This window comes from Chanos chanos, chromosome 8 (assembly GCF_902362185.1).
Source record: "Chanos chanos chromosome 8, fChaCha1.1, whole genome shotgun sequence".
Taxonomy (NCBI): Eukaryota; Metazoa; Chordata; class Actinopteri; order Gonorynchiformes; family Chanidae; genus Chanos; species Chanos chanos.
Genome location: NC_044502.1, coordinates 14,032,225 through 14,053,678, shown reverse-complemented (window position 1 = coordinate 14,053,678; position 21,454 = coordinate 14,032,225). Strand labels below are relative to the sequence as shown.

Below are 21,454 nucleotides of genomic sequence, written 5' to 3'. Positions count from 1 at the left end.
CAGTCAACAAAACGACAATTAAAAACAAGGAACGTTTGCAAACAGCTTTGTAACCATATTCATGAAAACTACAAAAAACAGATAAAGGTTACTATATCACTGTCAGTATAAAAAAATGACATTTTTCTTCTTTTAATCGTTTTAAGCTGAGGTTTCAGGGAGAAGCCTTTTTTTCAATATTCCTTTCAGTCCAGCAGACCTGAAATTTGGCGTCCCAACAGTAACAAACAGACTGTAATACCATCTTTTTTGCAGAATAAAGAAAGGACAAGGGATGAACTGGAGTGATGAGACCACTGGGATGGGTCTGATAACAATGTAAATAAGGTCAAATATGAAATGCAGAACTGTCCCCATGAAGGTGGAACACACACACTCTCTCTCACTCACACACACACACACACACACACACACACAGGAAGTGACCAATTTTATCTGAACGCTTTTTCAAAATCATAAGAATCAATCTTACACAAAGACAACAGGAACACGCCACATTTCAGCAGTATAATTAAAACGCATGGCACGCTTTTCTCCTCTCTTAAATATTACCTCAGCTGACAATCTTTATGTCTTTTTTTTATTAAAGGGGGTGGGGGGGGGGGGGGGGGGGGGGGGGGGGGGGGGGGGGGAATGTGTCTCATTCAGAAGAATGACAGAAACGAGGGAGTATATAAAAAAGCTGTAGAGGTGAGAGATGGTGCAGTCTGCTGGAGAGGAGAAATGCAGGCTCCTGGAGGGGGAGAGCGCTGGAGAGAGAGGAGGGAGGGGAGGAGGAGGAGTTCTTATCCATGAGTGGTGTCATCCTCCACAAAGTCCTTCGCTTGTTCGGCTGAGATCACGTCGATGTGACTCACCTGATGAGACACACACACACACACACACATACCACAAACAAACACGCACGCACGCACACACACATACCACATGTAACACACACACACACACAACTTCTTTAAATGAAGAAGAGCATATTGTCCATGGGGCTTAGACATGGAAGCTAAGTGAAGCCATCTCATTAAAAATCACTTTGATCATTTACAGGCCCCTCTGCATCGAGCACACCCAAATTACTGTCTCCAAATTTGATCCATCCAAGGACATTTAGTTCATTAATCACACATGCAAGTCAACGTACAGTTTGTGTGCATCTCTAGATGCTGCACATGATGTCTGTTTTCTGATTTGCTCACTGAGGCAGGGGAGGGACAAAAGACCAGGGAATGACAGAGTTTAGAGGGACGGCACCTTGTTCCTGAACTTGACTCCGTAGAACTTGTCTGCGGACTCCAGGAGCTCAGGTCTGAATGTTGTGGTGATGAACTGAGCATGTCCTGCCAACTCGACGATCATATCTGAAAACACACAGACCATGACATTACTGCTCAGCTTTTCCTATCACTGTCCTTTTCCTTTGATTCTGCATCTCTGAAAGCCTCTGTCTTTCTTTATTTCTTTCTTTCTGTCTTTTTTATAAAAAAGAAACATCTATCCAAGTTTCATAAGACAAGGTAAGATGACAAGATGACTCTAGCAGCGCCATGGAAACCAGCGAACCCATTCGGGGAGTGATTTAACAAAAGAGGCCCTCGGAGAGAGAACTAAGAGAGAGCTACTTGAAATCCTATTATCCTCTGCTCTGCCTTCCTTCCTGCTCTCGCTCGGCTTTCTTCGCGTCCAGGTTTAGCTGTTAAGAGGCTGACGTACCAGACACGGCTTTGCGGTGCTGGGCGTCCAAAGCCTGGTCGATCTCATCAAACAGGTAGAAGGGAGCAGGGTCACACTTCTGAATGGCAAAGATGAGAGCCAGGGCCACCAGAGACTTCTGTCCTCCTGAGAGCTGCTGCATCTCCCTCATCTCCCCCTGTTTTCCTGTGAAAGACACCTGATACACACACACACACACACACACACACACACACACACAAGAGTGTAAGGGAAGTAGTCTCACACGCGTGCGTGCATGCACGCACGGACGGACTCTTACACAAACCCCACAAACATCGCTGTGAACTGAAAAGTCATACGTATTATCATTTCAGCCTCAGCAGCACTGCAGCATGCTCTTGAGTGACGCCACGTAGTGTAAGCCATGTGTGGAACGTGAGATAAAGAACCTCTCGCTCTGGCACACACACACACAGAGGTGTTTTCCTACCCGGATGCCAACTCCAGTGAACTGGTCGACAGAGGGCACACTGCTCTGGGAGGCGGAGCCTTTCTCGCTGTCGGTCCCGCCCTCTCCTTCGTCCTGTGATTGGCTGCCCTCAGTGTCACCTTTCTTCATCACCAGTGTAGCCTTGCCCCCAGGGACCAGCTTCTGGAACACCTCACTGAAGTTCTTAGACACCTGCACAGCAAGACAAACAGAGCTTAACACAGTGCTACAAAAAAAAAATATATATAAGGGATTTAAACAAAATATATGGAATGAAATAATATATATGAAGTTAAATATTAAACATAATAAATTAGAAAAAAAAATATTATGGTGTATTCTGAATCACTTTGTGTTCTGTCTTCATTACTAGCTGTGTCTTATTTTGTAATGGGCAATTTCCAGGGCCATGTCTGATATGAAAGATTCTACCAGAGATTCTTACAGGAGGAAAAAACAAACAAACAAACAAACAAACAAACAAAAAAAACCCACAAAAGGGCATTTCAAATAACCAGTGGACCCAAAAAAGGAGCTCCCAGACCACTTGTTCTTCCCACATTCCATCTCCATGAATGAAAACTGGCATGTGTCAGATTTTGTGATCGTCATCAGGGGTCACAATGTATTCTTTTTCTGCTCCACTGCATCATTAAGTACAGCCGGGATCGACAGAGTCCGTTATTACTCAGAGATAATATTACGCTGCATTGTAGACGTAGGTCAAGTAGGTGAGGTTAAGTAACTCTGGCTGAATGTAGAGGAAGTGTCCTTTATTTTGAAATATCAGTTGATTTATAGTCATCGTTTTACACTCAGGAGGGCCTGTGGAGAACCACAAACTGTCACTGTTAGCTTAGCTTTCGTCATAAAAAAAAAAAAAAAGGAGAAGGCCAAAAAAAAAAGAAAAAGAAAAGGAAAGATCTGGCTGACGATAATGATCAAAAACAGAATATAGGTCAGCTCACAAAGAGGCACCCCTAGGCAATTTCCCATTTTTCCCTTGACAAGATTGGTCTCATCTCTATATCTCTGTATGGCTGACGGGATAAGGGATGCAGACAGCTTATCATGGTCAAAGTGCAGCTGAGTGTCTGTTGTGGGGGGTGTAACTCCTCACTCCCCATATCTGAACTGCCCCCCCCCCCCCTAAGTCTATACAGCTCCAGAGTCCACAGCAATCTTCAGAGGCTCATCTGTGACACTAACTACATTCACCACTGGGCTTCACATTCACTATAAACTCCTTATTTATGTTTACAGGGGGATAAGCTAATGATGCAGAATGATTTTCAGTAGGCGTATGGACTACTCATGTCCACATTCATGTCTACCCATGCTGAAGGCAAGTTAAATGCTTTTGTATGCGCCTGACGACCCGAAGGGGACTTAGTGAACCGACGATACGTGTATCTGTTTGAAGATGAGTTGTATGTATTTGCACATATATGTTCTAGTTTGAAGGTTTGTTAAATGCTCTTTTGTGTGTGTGTGTGTGTGTGTGTACCTGTTTGAATGTGAGTTGGATGGCTTCGTATTTACGTAGCTCCAGAACGTTCATGAGTTCCATGATGGAGTTGTACCCTCGGTCCAGTTCATCCTGTCTCTTAATCAGCTTCTCCTTCTGCTCAGAGAAGTTGACAAACTGGTCCAGAGCCTTTTTGTTGACGTGACTGTATTTCTTCAGCTCAGTATTACACTGCTCCAGCTTCCTGAAGAGCTGCACACAAAAAGCAACACACACATGTGACTTTTACAAAAGTGTGTTATGTACAGAGTGAAAATGTGTGATGTTCTAATGCAGGTACTGATTGTAAAGCCTACATCTGTTTGATACACTCCACAACCTCACTGAAGTACAGCAGGGAGAAAAGGAGTAATGAGTGAGAAAAGAGAGAGAGAGAGACAGAGAGAGGGAAAATATCTTGTGTAATTTAACAAACAGAAATATGGTTTAGCAGAAAAGAAAAAAACTGTCAACTGTCTACTCATGTTTCAAAAAAGGACCATTACTGGCCAACGGCTTCAACAGAAGAAAAAACAGAGATATTTCAACAGAAGAAAAAAAACAGATATATTTCCAGCCGTGAAGATGAAGAGGACACATGTGAACATCCCCCTCATCAGAAACTCAAACAAGCAGGGGAAAAAAAAAGAGAGAGAGAAAGAGAGGGAGAGGTAACGAGAGTGTGAGTCACCTCGGTGTAGGAGGGCTGTGACACAGAGGCAAGGGCGCTCTGACATGGAGAGAAGAGATGGAGGGAGGTAGAGAATGACAGATACGGGGGGGGGGGGGGGGGGGGGGGGGTCGGTGGGAGGAATGACAGAGGACGGAATCTAAGTGGTGCATGAAAGACCCCAGTTGACTGACAAGGACAATGAAGAGGCAAAAGAAAGGAAAAAAAGAAAGAAAGAAAGAAAGCAGAAAGACAGAAAGAAAGAGCAGAAAGATATTTTGAGTGGGAGTGCTTAGCTAGGTACGTCTTGCTGGCTGAAGGTGGGGTTTAAGGTTAGATAACTGATCCTTGTCTGGTAAGATGAATGTACCTGAGGGTAAGAGTTAGGTAAGTTTGGTAGGTTTGAGTGGGAGGCTTAGCTAGTTCTAGGGTGAGGGTTAGGTAATTCTGCTGTTTGAGCGTCAGGTACTTGTCCAAATCTATCCCTATCTGTGTCGACTGCGTCGGCTAGAAGAGCCTCACACTCTGGTTCTAGGGCTGTGTGATCAGACAGATAAACGTTATTTTTTTGAGCGTGGAGGTTATCTGGACTGTGTTTGGATGGGTAAGTGTTACCTGTTGGAGTGTGCATTTTAGGCTGTGATTGGATAGAGCAATGTTGTTACCTGTTTAGAGTGTGGGGGGCTGACTGTTAGTTCTCTGTTTGGACAGGTAAAAGTTACCTGTCTGAGCGTGTGATTAACTCTTTGGGCTGTGTGTTTTGGATAGTGTTACCTATCTGAGCGTGTGATTAAGTCTTTGGGCTGTGCGTTTTGCATAGTGTTACCTGTCTGAGCATGTGATTAACTCTTTGGGCTGTGTGTTTTGGATAGTGTTACCTGTTTGAGCGTGAGGGTCTGGTATTTCTCGAAAGCCTCCTGAGGCAAGGAGCCAAGCTCTCTGATTTTCTTCATACACTCCTCCTTCTTCTTCAGAAGCATACCCTGTCTGTTGGTCATCTTCTCCAGCTCCTTAGTGTCGTGGTTGATGGCGTCGTTCTGTTCTTTCTCGATGGTCTTCCATCGATCCATGCTCTTCAGGTGGTCTTTGATCTCGATCTCCGTCTTATCGATAAGCCCGTCTAAATCTGAACGCACGCAAGAGAATCACTGAATGAGAATCTGAATGACCTTAATCCACAAATTGTCCAATTCAGTTGCCTTTTATGAGACAGACTCCATTCAACTGGTGAAATCACCTCATGGCCTCTCCCAATATAACCACCTTTCTTTTCTGTCTAACCCTGGATGTGTTTTTCATTTAATCTTTATTTCTCTCTTGGGTGAAACTACGCCACGTCCATCCACAGTTCAACACTTCTCCTGGGAAAGCTTGCTTCCAACTCAATACATTCAGTGCACTGTGTCTCAATTAGCCTAAGTAGTGTAGAATTAATCTAATGTTATGTCTGGAATAGATACAGATCCCCAAGGACTAATTTCCCAAAGCCTGGAGCTGTGTCCATACTCACCCTCTGAACGAGCCATGGTGTCTTTGATCCGTTTGTTGATGCCGTCCAACTCTGATGTGGTCGCTGTGAGAACTGTGCCTCCCTCTGTCTCTCTCAACTCATTCAGTTCCTAAACACACACACACACATTAACATTACAGCTCGACCCCTGCAGGACCGATTGTGAGAAGCCAAATAAAGACAGACGGGGCCAGTACTGTGAACATACCTGTTCGACTTGATCGAGTCGTTTGCGCAGGTTTTCGTTGAGGTAGGTCTCCACTCTTGTCATGATACCCTCCAGTTTGATTCTCTCGTTCAGCAGTTGCCTGTTATCCTGACAAGTTACAAAACACATTGACAGGTAGACTGAAGTGATGGTGGATTTTTCTGCATGTAAGTTTTTCACTGCTCATTAATAGAACAGAACTCATCAACCATGCATAACTTTTCACACAAGCACACAAACACAAACACACCCTCCTCACAGAGTAAATACAGAAACAATAACCCTGTCTTCTCAGAAACCAGAAGACCAAATAAGGTTAAAAAAAAAAAAAAAAAAACAATAGGACAGACTGGGTTATGAAGGTACAGCTCACACGTAGTGATAAAAAAAAAAAAAAAAACAGTTTTGTCCAGGCCGCTGTGTGTGGACTGAAGCCAACAGGACTGTATTGTGGTGATAATGAGAGACAGCTGAGTGAGGACAAGCTTTAGCAAAGACTCCCACTCAAACACACACAGAGCTTTGTAGTGACAAACGCCATTCATATGCTTTCCAGCGTCGTGGTGCGGGGGAGGGGGGAGGGATATCTTTCAGCCTCCACACAGGTGTGAATTAATACTGGGGGGGGGGGGTATTGTAATTTTATGTACGTGGGCAAAGTGTGGGCACAGCCACTAATCTTTGTCCCTTTAGAAAAAACTCTGTGTTTCCCTCACAAGCTTGCGACATACACCTGACATACAATGCAGCACATTCATGGCGAATTCAATAGCACTTAGGATTTACACTGAATTTTAGGGAAAAGCACATCGCTGAGAAAGTTCACCAGTTTAAGACAGTGATCTTCAAAATGCTTTAACTAAAAAAACACATTAAAACACATAAAAAACTTCATAACGGTTAGCAGCAGCCTGTCATTGTAAGGCAGGTCATGAGGTAATCTAAGATGCCTAACCCAAATTAAACACAGAAACGACACAGTTTTGAGTCCGTGCGGGAGCACTGTCCTCGGCCTGCAATGAGCGGCCGTACCTGCTGGAGCTGACGGATCTCGTCGTTGAGGTCATCGACGCGACGCTGATCCTCCAGGCTCAGCTGAGACAGCAGGTCTGTGCCCAGCTCTGCTTTCAGAGACTCCCGCGTGGACTCCATAGCGTGCAGACTGGCCTCCAGGCTCTGGAGACTGCGTTGCTGTCAAACAGAGAAGAGAACGCGTCATCAGACAAAGTCACAGGCAGATCTGTTGAGGACCGGCCTCTAGGATGATAGGACGTTAGACCGCACGTACTCAAGGAACTTTTCTAGTAAACCTTTTCTGGCAGATCTTCAGGAGATGAAGCAGGAGAAATCTGGGATTTATTTTGTTGACTAAAGGCTTTGTGCTCAGTTCTCAGCCGTGTTTGTTTACAGTCTGCGGAGCCAAATGGTTTGTGACTAAAACTGGGCAGCATCAAGAGACATCCGTGCTATGCTTGCCATTTGTACTCTAACTGAACCAAATTCATTTAGTAAAATGGGCTTATTTTTACATTCATAAATGTAGGCTACCCCGTGAAGTGACTGAAAACATGCTGGCATTAAGAAACAGAAAGATGCTGAGTTTTCAAGGATGAGTTGTTGGCTGGTCTACAGATTAAAAGAAGAAAAAATTAAACTGTGAGGAGATTAAGTGTCATGTAAACCAGCACCCACTTTCTGTACTGTGAAGTATTGAAAGGGAGACCACAACCATGAAGCAGCTGACTTTCAGATGTAACTGATCTGTAATTTAACAGTTCCTTCATTTTTCAACCCAAAAAAAAAAAAGAGGGAGAGAAAAGAAAAAACCCCATACCATATTATGTAACATTGCCGACCAAAACTGAAATCGTATAAACGAATTTTTGGCTACACTGGCAAAGCTGTGTTTGTGCTGGATGCAGGAGTGTGGGGAGTTGGCCCACTCACCTTTGGCATGAAGGTTTTCTCTGACTGCTGTCTTTTCTCTTTCAGCATCTTCATCTCAGACAGGATGCTGTCTCTGGAGGCTTTAAACTTCCTCTGCTGCGTCTCTATCTGCTGCATCTGGTTCATCAGCTGGTCGATCTCATTGTTAATGCGTACAGGGCGCTAAGGAAAGACTGTCTCAGTGGACTCTCTGTCTATTACATCTATACAGCACAGATTACAAATCAAAGACTATTGCAACCACACTACAGACAAAACACATCTGGCCAAATAACCACGAATGAGGCCACCGTTACCTAAGAAATACATATATATGTGTGTGCATGTGTGTGTGAATGTACGTATATAGAGAGACAAATATATATATATATATATATATATATATATATATATATACACACACACACACACATATACATACACATACATACATATATACAAACAGATATATATAGATATATATATATATAGGTGTGTGTGTGCATATGTGTGTGTGCGCGCATAGATATCAATATAGATATATAGCAAGAGAGAGAGATAGAAAGACAAAGTCTGTTTAGAAGTGTTTTAAAATGGGCTGCAGGCAGTCTGGTTCTAAACAGTATTTTACGCTTTCAGTGTGGCACCGTCACAATGCCCTGTTAAGATAATTGTGCTACGCGGGGTTATGTCACCGCACTGCTGTTAAGACTTGCCGCTATAAATAGAGCAGACACAGCACTTGAGGCAAGGCCAATCTAACAGAGAGGGGCTTTAAAGGAAAACAAGCTTTTAAAAGAAATCATTTGGGCTCTGAGTCAGCCACAAGAGTGGCTCTGTCATCAGTTCAGCACAGCCACCCACACCCACGCAGCTCAGACTGACACACACACACACACACACACACACACACACACACACACACACGCCGCTCTGACTGACACACACACACACACACCGCTCTGACTGACACACACACACACTGCTCTGACTGACACACACACACACACACACACATTGCTCTGACTGACTGACACACACACACACACACGCCGCTCTGACTGACACGCACACACGCACACGCGCGCGCACACCCACGCATGCGTGCACACACACACACACACAGGCGATAATGGCCCAGTGCCTGCTGTGAGTCATCCAGCTGCCCTTTCTGACCTCCTGTCATGCTAATCAGCTTTGGCTGATCAGGGTGTGATATCATCGGAGTACAGCCCCGGCCAAATGCGGATTAAGACATATTGCCACCTCACGTCCGCCTTTCCGCCTTCCAAAACCTCCAGATCTCTCAACGACCTTGGCCAGGACCGGGTCAAGCACAGATTAAGAATTCACAGAACCAAGTGTTTTTCACACGCTAAAAAAGAACACCTTTTAAAATAGTAGCACAATCTCCTCCACTTCTGTATTCAACACACCGGTCTATGTCGGAGTTAGAATGGCCGTTAGTGTACCTCACCAATCTGGCGTTTGAAATTCCAGCCCTAATGAATAATTTCTCTTTTTCTCTAGAGCCGTGTGGCTGATGACTCTACTACTACTGGGAAAGTGTGTCATAAATACCTTACCGCAGTGTTCAGACACAGTTGTTTCAGTCTACAGCTAAACATGCCCTGTTCACTGCCACTGTAAACATTAGGAGGGGAAAAATAAACAGTCTCACTATTGACAACTGAGTTCAGCAGAAGGGTCATCTTTTTCACAGAATGATCCTTTCCAAAGGGCTGGGGGTAAACGTATAAGAGTGTCTCTGGCCGTTTTGTTCTGGACTAAAGGATATGTTCGATGTTCCTGCGCAGGTTCTCGTTGAGTTTGGCCTCCAGTTCCGTTAGCTCCTCCTCCGCCTTCCTCATGTCCTTCTGCAGCTCCAGGCGAGACTTCCGCGTGTCGTAGTAACCGCCTGTCAGAGCACCACGATGGCTCACCTGGTCACCTGCACATCAGACACACACACACACACACACACACGCAGAGACACAAGATTAAGATCTGTAGATTTAGCCATCATAAATGTAAGCATTTGGTCCTCACACTACTTCACTGGTGCTACTGAAATATTTACCAGTCTGCAAAGTCTATTACACTGCAACACGTTAAAAAAAAAAAGAATAACCGACACAATCAGCAGTGCAACGGTTTTACCACATGACACAGATTTGTATGTCCGTTATTACCACAGCATTATGTAATCTCAGTCCTAATGCCATAAACCATCGGTAGTTTCATAAGATTGAGGAAAAAGCCTTTCACCACTGCCGATGATGGTCAGTCTTATGTAATATGTGCCTGCATGTGTCTGATGAGGGCATCAAGACCGTTACATACCCTCCAGAGTGATACAGTCCATTGTGAAAGCCCTGGCCAGCTGCGTGGACACCTCCATGCTGCGACAGATCAGGGTTTTCCCAAACACGTGTTTGAAGGCTTTGTCGAAGTTCGGGCTGTATCGCAGTTTGCTGATCATCGGAATCGCATCCTGGGGGGGGAGAACAGTTTCAGATTGGGTTCACCGGGACAGCATCTAGGCTAAGGCGCTGGTGAAAACCGTGAAGCGTCTCCAGCCAGATCTGACAACATGTGGCCATCGCTGCACAGAATGTCTCATCCAAACAAGAGGGGGCGTTAGTACTGTTCTCTCAACGGTTTTACGTCATCAGTAAAGCTGTCAAAGTACAGCAGAATTTCACTGTACAAGGCTGAGAAATTTTTCGCGTCGGATCCATCAGGGGTCTTTGGCTAACTGATGAGACTAACTTGCCACTGTACACAATTAAATAACACATTCATCATTGCCCAGAGAGCATGAAATCAATGACGCTCCTTCAGGATGGGCTGAAGAACAGGACGAGATGATGCATATGAACCTGGAAAGAGGGGGTGGCAGTGTGGTAATGGGACTGGGACGGGGGATTGGGCAGTGGGAATAAGATGAGGCACTCTGAATACGATGACACATTAGTTTTTACACTTACGTTAGTCTCAGGGTAGGCAGTGTCCCTGACGTCCAGCTTATTGAGTGGGAGGAAAGTGACCTCACCAGGCAAGTTCATCTTATTGAACTCCATCAGGATCTTAGTGCTGACTTCATCAGTCTCTACGATGTGATAAAACAACCTGAGCAACACAAGGGGGAAAAAAAAACCCTGTCAGTTCATCCAGTGGCCATTCATTTACTAACGCTCACCTCGGATTTCTGGACACGTGGTGTACAAAATTGTGTTGAGGTGCTCACCTGGTTCCTGCAGTCACCTCCACGCACGTATAAAAAGCTGGCTCACATTCAAAGTTGTTCATGACGATGCCATGGTAACCGCTGATGACATGCTGGTTGATTCCTTTCCTACGGAAGTGTTCTAATACCTTGTTGATGCTGTCAATGCCGTTCAGAATGGCCTGAGGGTATAATGCGCGACAAATTACCATTTTAAATTTGTTCAGTGTTTTTTTTTTACAGACAGAGTATGAGCTAGCCTTGGATCGTGTCTACACTCACACTTAAGAAAACCACGACATGGTACATAAACATTATGTTATTAACTATGTACCTGTCCAATAAATTTAACTGATATAGCGATGGTGAGAAATACCAAACTCTATTAGTGGCTTCATCCGCATTGAGACAATTTCTTTAACAGCTTCTCTTCGTTTGCAGAAGTGGGATAGGTCCCCCCCCCCCCCCCCCCCCCCCCCCCCCCCCCATCTCTCTGACAGATCTGACTCATAGTATGTAGGATACATTAATTTCATCACACACGCAAAGACATGACAATTTAAACACAGACTCTCCCTCTCTCTGATTAAGATGACTCACAGTGTGTGAAAAAAGGTTAGCTCCTGCGTAGAAATGTTAATACATATGTATATATATATATGTGTGTGTATGAGACCGGATATAGAGAGTGGGCAGAGACTGGCTGTCCTGACCTTTCCTGTAGCTGCTCTCAGGAGCTGCTGCTTCTTCTCCAAATCCTCCCGTTTGGCTGCCAGGGCCTGCTGCTCTGCATTCTCCTCTCTCCACAGGTAACTAGAGCAAGAGGAGGGGAAAGAGACATCCAACAGACCAGCTTAGGGACACCATACCTGGGCATAAATCCAGCCAACCAACCTCCCCCCTTCCTCGTTTCGTGAGGGCTCATGGCACAGTGCTGCATGCAGTAGGCTTCGGCGGTATCTATTTCTTCCATACCTTCCTGACATTTCACCGGGGTATACAGTATATGACGGTTTTTGCGTAAATAAATAAATAAACAACTAAAATGTAACGAGAATCAGCCTTTGGTTAAACAGTCAGTGGTTATCTAAAAAGACCTAGTAATTTTACGACTATATGATGAATATGTATAGTTGTGTACAAGGGAGGGAATGTTGATGGCCTAACTAGTGTTCTGTGGAATAGACTAGAGTACGAGGCATAGGTGTTTACTGTAAGCAGGCTAATTGCATATTAGACACTGTCAGTGAACCTAAGTCATTCACAATGTTAGAGCAATCCTATGTGATATTGCTCGGAAGCATTAAATGTCAAGACTTGTAGGCTAATGTAATTTTACTATTCCTTAACTCAAAAGTTAAGTAAGGACAGCCAGCAATATCTCACGGCCCATTTACTAAAAGTAAATTTTCCTTTCTTTGTGGCCATGACGTTGCCTGGTAGCTTTTAACTTCATATCTGCAAAGTTTGTGTAAGTTTGGTTTTTGTAACGTAGCAGAGGAGTTTGCTGGCCCCACATCTGCGCAGTTTGATTGACGGCCAACACAGCCTCTTGATGACCGCCTTCACTGCTCTCTTCTCAGCCACTGGATGAAAGCCAGGCTTTTAGAAAAGCTTGGCTATGTTGCATTTGTATGAGCCAGGCTGCTTCTTTTGACGTAGCGCTATTAAACAGAGCAGAAACTACGCAGCTCCTGCCGGGCTGGTGACAGAACTCATCCACGTGTTCTTATTTCTGACAGTTAAAATCCAAGTGACCAACGAAAATGCGGGACATTATCTCGATATGTGGGATGTGTGACAAAGGCTCAAAATTCTGTGCAGTACAACGCAAAGCAAGACGCCTGGTCACCCTACTTCAATACAGCATCTCCGTAACAGTCTAATAGAAAGAGGAGCGTCTGTATTTTTGACGGTATTGAAAATCAGAAATTCGGAATTTCTAAATACCCCGGTATACCGTAATACCTTGATACCGCCCAATGCTAGCGTATGGTGAAACCTCATGCGGGGTTGCCTATGGCTTAGGGCTATAGATGGAGCTTCAGAAAAGCAACATTTCGAACACAAAGTGGGATGTTGGGATACTGGGCCGAAGCCAAAAGGTCTCCATGCCGATATTTCTGTTTGGCTGAGTCACTGAGGTTTCGTGCTTTTGGAATATCAATCAATATGAGGAATATGAGGGATGAGTCAAAGCCAGGGCTCCTCTGGGTGTCTTACTCACTGGGAGAACCCAGGAGGGAAAAAAGTGGGATAAAAAATAGAGTCTTACTTTCTTTCACTCTGGAGCTCGTCTTTCTTATTCTTCACTTCGTAATACTTTCTGTCCAGCTCCTCCACACGAGTTTTCACCTCGTTCAAATCTTGATCCAATTTCTAGGGGGGTAAAAGTTAAAGATTTTAAGTACATGTTTGCCATGTTATAATAACAGACTGAGCACATTCACTGTCTACTGTAAAACAACAGTTGAAAAGATTATTGCATTCATTGTGCCCTCTTGCTGGTCCACGTCAGCTATTGGCTCGGGTGTGACTACTTTTATTGAATGTCATAATACGTTTTAAATCAGCTCCACTATTAGTTTACTTAGTCGCTATCTAAACAGTCCTTTGGATTTGTTTTATAAGCGAAATGTCAAACTCAAGAGTTTGTGTTGTTATCGTGTTAACATTACTTGTACTGAGCAAACAAAAGACACATTAACGACTGCAATAACACACTCGGGCTCTTGGGTGTGATCTGTAATATTAGTCACATTTACAAATATTAAAAGTACATTCAAACACTTCCAACAGTGCTGTCACTGATCCTCTAAACACAGCACTGATATTATAGATTTATTTTCTAGTCACAAACTTCATCACATTGTAATTAAACTACTACAAAGGTATAATTATTACTACATAATAAATTACAGCATAGCACAATAAAGTCATACAGTGTTGCCTAGTAACCAAATAACTGCAACTTGATCTCAGGGACCACCACGTCTTCTAATTAGTTCAATCAAGACTGATTTCTGATCATGTCTGGTCAGGTCGACTACTGTGACGCTATGTTCCTACATTGTACTGTTCAAGGTTCCTCTCCTTGTTAGCCTCGGTGTCCTCCAGGTCTTTGTGGATGGCAGCGATCTGTCGTTTCTTGTCATTAATGGCTTGGTCTAAAGACTTGAGCTCTTTCTTAATCCACTTGTCTCTCTCCTCCTTGGACGTGAACTGACTTCCTCGACCTTGTTTGGCATACAGGTCGGTTCTCTCCTGAGTGGCCTGGGCGAGTCTGCACAACAAGAGTGTAGAGACATTGGTGAACACCAGGAAACACACCTGTCCCCTTCTTCACAACTCGACTGCGTAGGCGAATACAGACAGTGAATCTGTTCATTAGCTTAATACAAACGACTGAAACAGTAGTGAAAATGCATTAATGTCTTAAAATGTTTTACAGCAACTTCACTGTAAATATCTAATATGATGCATCGGGTGAGTCCCTACTTGTGTGATATGAAGAAGAAGAAATGATGGTGCCATTAATAAGTCCGTGCTGAAAATGCTTGATCAAGTTCGCAGAGTGGGGAGGGAAAAATGACTGTCTGGGAGGAGTAAAAAAGCGGAAGTTGTTGACGAGTGTTACCTAGCAATCCCTCTCTCCTCCTTCTCTTTCACAGTGTTGAATTTGGGCTCTGTCTCCTGCAGCTCCTTCTGTTTCTCCTCTATCTTCTCTAGAAGCTTCTGACGCTCTTTCAGCAGTCGTTTCTAGAAAGGAAAGGGTAGAGGTGGGGGGTGGAGAGAGAGATCCAAAACAGAACTGTCACACGACGACGATGACAGGGGAAAGGCTCATGATCTTCCACACAAATGATTTGGCAGCAAATGTGTAGTGTTTTTATTACTACTGTAAGACTGTGTCTGTGTGTGTGTGTCTATAAACTGATCTGTGAGAAAACTGTGGAATTCTTCTGTGTGACGTGAGTAAGGGTGCCCATCTAACAGAGCATCTGGTGGTGGAAAGCGACTCTCTTCCTGAGCCAAACGTAATTACCTTCACCTGTCAAAGGGCAAATGACGCACTTCTCCAGCCCTCCCTTCCTCTGCCCAAATAAACACAACAGTGCCAGCCATGCCAGGTGGGCCTAATCCTGCATAGAGCCAGGCTGGCACACAGGGGGCACTATCTGTGTGTGTGTGTGTGTACTATGTATTTCACACATGCAGAGCTCTATGGCTAAAACCACTTGTATTAGTTTCACACACACAGAGCAACACACCCATGATACACACAGAGAGAGAGAGAGATAGAGAGAGACAGACAGAATGTGTGTATTTGTGACTCACTCATGACTGTGCATTTGTACGTGTCTGTTTGAATGAGACAATATGTATATGTATGGATTGGTGGTGAGCGAGTGAGTGTGTGTTTGTGCACAAGCGTGTGTGTGTGACAGGCCCGTGGCGCAGGCTTGGGTTTATGCCCAGGGAGGTGGTAGTGACGCAGATGGAGATGTGTGTGTCAGAGCGTGTATGTGTGTGTGTGTGTGCGCGTACCCTCTGTTCGCTGTTGCCTGCCAGCTCATCCTGCAGATCTTTGGCCTTCAGCTCTAGCTTGGTCCTCTGCTTTATCTGCTCCTGCCGCTCCGCACTCAACTGCTCTTTCTCCTCCTTCATCGCAGAGATCTTAGCCTTCAACTCCCGCACTACACGCTCCGTTTCCTGACAGACAGTGAGAAGAGGTCAGAATATGTCAGAGCTCCTTAAAAAAGAAACGTCCTTGAACTTTTTCGTTTTTCACCATCACATTCTGACTTAAGAACTACTTGTTCCACAGACCATGAGAGCTGAGCTTCTAAAAATTTACATTCGAAGCAGGAACCAACAGGAGTGTAAGAGACTATGGTTAGCATTTGTGTCCTCCAAAAAGAATGCTACTGAAACTCAAATGATCAAACTTGGCCATCGTAGCCACTGGAAAGCTTCAATATCAATCCATAATAGGAATGCTAGAATGAAGGTTTCAAAACGTTTTGGAAAACTGCTGAACTTCTCCTTTAACTTCTACCACAGCACAAAAACGACAGTGAACAGAGGGGGAATGGGATTCGCATGCTACCCAAAACAGGCACCCCAGGACAGCGTTTCACTCGCATTTGCCACTAAAAATAGATGCGTGCGAACCATAAAATGTATTTAGGGGCATGTGTGCAAATAAAAAGTATTACAAAATTCAGCCCAAGCAGGCTCAATTTTTTTTTTCCGACAAAAAGGTTGATAACGCAACAACAATGACGATGACGTGGTCACTGCGCTGAATCAATGATGTCTGTTGAAAGAAATCACGTGATCCACTCGTCAGCGCAAAGGGCCCTCTAGACACCACTTTTTCTACAAAAACTGCTAGACCAGTGATATCCTTTGTGTCTAAATGGACTGAGCAGACTTTTTTTGGCATTTAGAACTAAGAAGAACTACTTAATTACAGAGGTGTTCATACCATTCATACCGTTTATCCTGGTTATACAGTTTAAAGCAGTTTTAAGTTTGAAGCAGTTTGAAGCAGAAATAATTAAAAACCTAGCATCCTTTTTGTATTCAAATAAATGAAATCATTTTGCTTGTAAATGTCTCCTCATATCCCTTTATTAAGGAAAAACACATTATTTGATAAATATTCATTGCGCCCCTAAAGTTCTTTATGCGCTCCCCAATTTTTCAACTTAGGAGCACATCAAGCCCTGCTCTCCACCACTCAAACACTCACCTCCACTTTGTCTCTGGCATCTTGCTGGGCATCACGCAGCTGCCTGGACTTATCCCCACAAGTCTCACGCTTAGTAGACAACTGGAAAAAAGCACCCAAAACTCTTTAACTACTCAACCAAGACACTGATTTAAAAAAATAATAAACTCACTCAGAATTCAACCACAAACACAAAACAATATTTATTTACTATTTATACTATAGCAGATTACCTCACACTACAAAATGGATTTGGATAAGATGTTCCTCAGTTTGAAACATGGTACTTTCTGAGGAAAATCACTGAATTTCTCTGTCTGTCCGTGTGTACCTCGTCCAGTTTGGCGCGGGTCTCGTTGAGCTCCTGGTTGTAGATGGTGTACTCCAGGGCTCTCCTCATCTTGTCCCATTTCTGATACTGAGCCAGTTCCTCCTTCTCATCCTCCAGGGTGTGTAGCCTCTCCTCTATGTACTTCAGCAGTTCATTAATCTTCTCTCTCTTCCCCTCTGAAAAAAAAAAAATCAGGACTCAGTCTGTTCTCTCTCCTTCCCTGTCCGTGCACCCACAGGATGGGGGTTAAATAAGTATGGGGTTGTTTTAGAGCACTGAAAGTACTTTGTTGGCTCTTTTCTTTTATTTTCTCTTTACGATGTGTCATTCTTTTTCCAAATGCCAAAAGAGCAATTATGCATGTATACACCTGGGTCGCATTCATGTATCAGTGACGCACTTATCACGTCCAAAAAAGAGACAAAGAAACTATGCATTTGAAAACATGACTCAGCCTCCGAAGCTTTCATGCTTCTGTATCAACAGTATCTGAATCATTTTAACACATCCACTTGATTATATTTAAGGCATTTATAGCAATACAGCTCAGACAGTGCATAAAAGAAAACGTTTTGATGGAGTTGTACAGAAAAGTGAACCAGTGAAAGAAAACACTGAATGAAAGCACTGAAAAGAGAAGAGAATCCTCACCTGTCTCTTTCATGAGAGAGATACTTTCTTCTTTACGTTCATCATAGACCCTGGTGCCTGCCACCTCTCTGAGCAATTTCAGCCTCTGGGAGTCCGGAGCTGTGGCCATTTGGTTGATCTTAGGGTCAAACAAGGCAAGAGGGTCCACATTACTGTACACTGAATAGCAAAACCCCTTAGCAGCAAAATGACTCAGTCAGATGAAGCAGGTTAAATGTAAGTGACTCCTACAAGTTCAGGCTCAGGAAGTAAATCGCCTCCCTTCATGAAGCGCAGAAAAAAATTACAACTCTAGTTTATACTTGAGCAATACTTGAGAGATGCGTTTACCTTTCCCTGCTTAACAATGTAGTAAGGGTTGCTGCGAGAGAAGCCAGCGCTTTCCAGCAGGTTCATGACATCGTTCTTACTGTAAAAAAAACATGGGAAGTTTCATTAGCAAAATATCAGCATTTCTATTGTAAACCATGGCACAGTTCCTGATTTTCCTATGATAGTAGGAAAACACACATTAAAATTTGTTGTTGTTGTTTTTTTTTACTTACGTCACCATCTTCTTATCCAGGAAATACTGGTCCTTTTTAGCACCAATCACTCTGCGCAACGAAACTTCTTCTTTGTCGATCTACAAACGGACCATACAAACAATTCACACAACTGATAACTCTGAAAATTAGCCATCTCTCTGCAGCAACACAGTCAGCAGTGGGAACCTTACCGGCAGCCTGTTGTCAGAATTGTCAAATATAATCTCCACAAACGCTGAAATAACCCGAGGACCAGTGCCTTCCTGTTATGGAGAAAGACAGGAACGGTCACTACAAATCTATTATTGTGTAATATTTCATTTAAAAATACATGCTGAGAGTGAGAAAACAATCCTGAGGCACATCACGAATAGAAGATGAACGAGGAAACACAAAAACTCTGAAATTACATCAAACTCAAATGCAAGTGGGCGACCACCAAAAATCTCTGCAGCTTAGAGGAAAACAGACAACACCATGAAACAGAAATAGTTTCAGACCATTCTTAGGGGAAATAGAGACAGGAATGAGTCCATCCTCTGAGCAGTTTGTTTCAGATTAACGTGTGACTTACATGCAGCAGGGCCAGCCGTTGCTCTGGACGAAGATGACTGAACTCATCACTGAGCACAAACTGAATGGCTGTGGAAAAACAAACAATCCCACTGAGTCTTAAGTCCAGTAAGAACCAATGCACGCACACACATACATACACACACAAACACGCAGAAAAATAAAAAGGATGTGATGTGGATATGAGAAACCCAAATAGCCACTTACCGTAAAAGAAGTTACTTTTTCCTGATCCATTTCGTCCGACTGTAGGGGGGGGGAAAAACACATCACAGTCAAAAGTCTGTCAGATGAACGCTCAAAAGCATGTGCCCCAAAGTGAGGACAATCTATTGTTGGCTGGGGTGATAGTCTGACAGTTTTTGGTGATCATAAGTATATGAGATCACAGTTTTTAAAATCAGTTTATCTATAGGGAACAAAACACAAGAAAATCAGGTGTCAATTGTGCAAAGCAAAAAAATGAAACCCTCAGAGAAAATTAAAAACACTAGCTGTTTACTATATGGGGGTGAGAGAGAAAACAAACTCACCAATGACATTGTGTTTTGAACTGAATGGATCGACTACTGTCTGATCCCTGTAACTTCTGAACCCCTGGATAATGACCTGAAAGCAAACAGCACCAAATCACACATGACACAGACATGTCCTTAATATTTCCATTAAAAGTTTATGGTCGGCAGACCTCTAAGTGTCTCTGTCAGACTGCCCGCTAAGACTGAACATGACCTATATTACACCTGCATTTCAGGTACTTGAGTCTTCCAAATGACACTCTTACATAATTAATGAGCAAGACGCGTGTAACTCTGTCATTACGATTAGCAGAGTCGGGTGAATCTGGGGCGGCATATTTGCCAAATCAGTGACGTTAAATTCTCGCATATAATAAAAACCTGAGAACTTCTCAGAGAGGGAAATGCAGAGGTGCCCAAAACATAACGTGTAACGCAGAGCGACAGACAACGCGGATTAACATACTTTTCTGACACGAACTTAAATAAACAGACCACAGTCATAGGTTTCCAAAAATACATATATTATTGATTTTTTTAAGTAACAGGGTCTGCAGTATTTGATACGTCTGTACTTTCAATTGCTCTATGTCAGCTACACTGGACTACAACATGACTGCAGCCTGAAAACAGACGGCTAACGAAGCTAGCTTGCTAGCTAAAACAACAGGCCATGCACTACGATAGGTTACCGACCATGCTAACTAGCTAGCCAATGTTATGCCAGTTAGCCGCGAAGTAGTTTGACATAAACCTCACTATCTCTATGCAAAGATAATGCACTTTCTTCTAACAGAACATTGGCTTACCGTGAACACGGTAAATTACCTCAGCAAATACCAGAGTAACATTTTTATGCAGCAAAAACACCCAAATGTTCACAATTCGACGACATGCAACTCGCTCTCACATACCTGTTTAATGTACATGGTCGGTTCTGCAGAAACTTTCCTCAGCAATTAAAGTCCAAATCAAACACCCACCTCCTCCACAAAAGGGAAGAAGGATAGGATAGTTTAAAATCTCAGTAATATGGACAGTTAATCAAAATTTAAAACTGTATGTGGCATCTGTAATTTTGTTATCCTGACAATACAGAAATAACAAGGAAAATGGCGATGGGGCGGGACAAAATAGGACGTTTGATTTCACAATTTAGGGGGAAATGAAATTATTTCGTTTTATTAAATTTAAAATTTCACAAATTCGATCTCTAAATATCAAATAATTTCATTTACTTTCTTGTTAAAATATTATTTTAAAAGAGTATGAAATTAATTCACCCATGCTCATGACTTTTGCAATGATTTATTTTCAATGGCCCTCCCATTTTGCGAAGATGGTTTAGCTCAAGCGGCTAGACGTTGGGCGCCAAGATACAGGAGCTCTGCCTGGCCTGTAAGAGCTCTTAAACTGTGCTGCGGTACAGTATTACGGGCAGTTCGGCATTATCCAATGTATTGGCCTTTTAGAATTAATGTTCGATGTTGTTCTTCGAGATTACTGCACCTCTCTTCCTTTGAAGGACTAGTTTGACACATATTTCTATAAAAAGAAAGGATTCATCTCGTGGTAGTAATTCATAAAAATAAGTGAATGTTTAGAGAGTAATAGTTCAGTAATGAGAAAAGTTTTGATACATCTCGGTCAACGGTTGAAATAATAAGATACCAGACGAAATGTTAAAAACCACAGCTAAACGTCTCGGGAGGAATTACTAAATATGTAAGAGGTATGAAGTAAGAGGGTTTGCGTTATTCATCCATTTTACCTATACAGGACAAGAATTTTGTAATTTCATGCCTTTAGACTGCTTTGACAGGTTTTTCTCTTCCAGCACAAAGAGCGCGTCAATGTGACCCTTTCAAAATCGAAATTTCTACGTCTCCCGCAGTTATTATATACGATG

General features: G+C 43.2%; 1 protein-coding gene across 1 annotated transcript; it reads right to left on the bottom strand.

Annotated features, from left to right (window-relative positions):
• Positions 1–634: 634 nt before the first annotated feature.
• On the bottom strand, positions 635–20,604 carry smc3 (structural maintenance of chromosomes 3). The gene is made up of 29 exons (XM_030781490.1): positions 20,460–20,604; positions 19,561–19,636; positions 19,235–19,273; positions 19,029–19,096; positions 18,646–18,717; positions 18,473–18,552; positions 18,258–18,336; positions 17,928–18,045; positions 17,277–17,452; positions 16,967–17,047; positions 15,757–15,921; positions 14,846–14,967; positions 14,278–14,491; positions 13,484–13,587; positions 11,922–12,021; positions 11,230–11,390; positions 10,970–11,111; positions 10,323–10,473; positions 9,778–9,930; positions 8,001–8,152; positions 7,086–7,244; positions 6,054–6,161; positions 5,846–5,954; positions 5,214–5,461; positions 3,666–3,878; positions 2,159–2,350; positions 1,708–1,885; positions 1,249–1,355; positions 635–857 (listed from the first exon to the last, which is right to left on the bottom strand). The coding sequence occupies exons 1-29, from the start codon at positions 20,472–20,474 to the stop codon at positions 786–788; spliced, it is 3,654 nt and encodes a 1,217-aa protein (XP_030637350.1). The 5' UTR covers positions 20,475–20,604; the 3' UTR covers positions 635–785.
• Between the last annotated feature and the right edge of the window lie 850 nt (positions 20,605–21,454).

What these genes read in the sequence shown, in the direction of transcription:
- smc3 (XM_030781490.1), bottom strand. An exon ending in TTCAAAACACAATGTCATTG is followed by an intron (nt 19,274 to 19,560) that starts GTGAGTTTGTTT and finishes CCCCCCCTACAG; the next exon opens with TCGGACGAAATGGATCAGGA. An exon ending in GGAACCTTGAACAGTACAAT is followed by an intron (nt 13,588 to 14,277) that starts GTAGGAACATAG and finishes TTACCCCCCTAG; the next exon opens with AAATTGGATCAAGATTTGAA.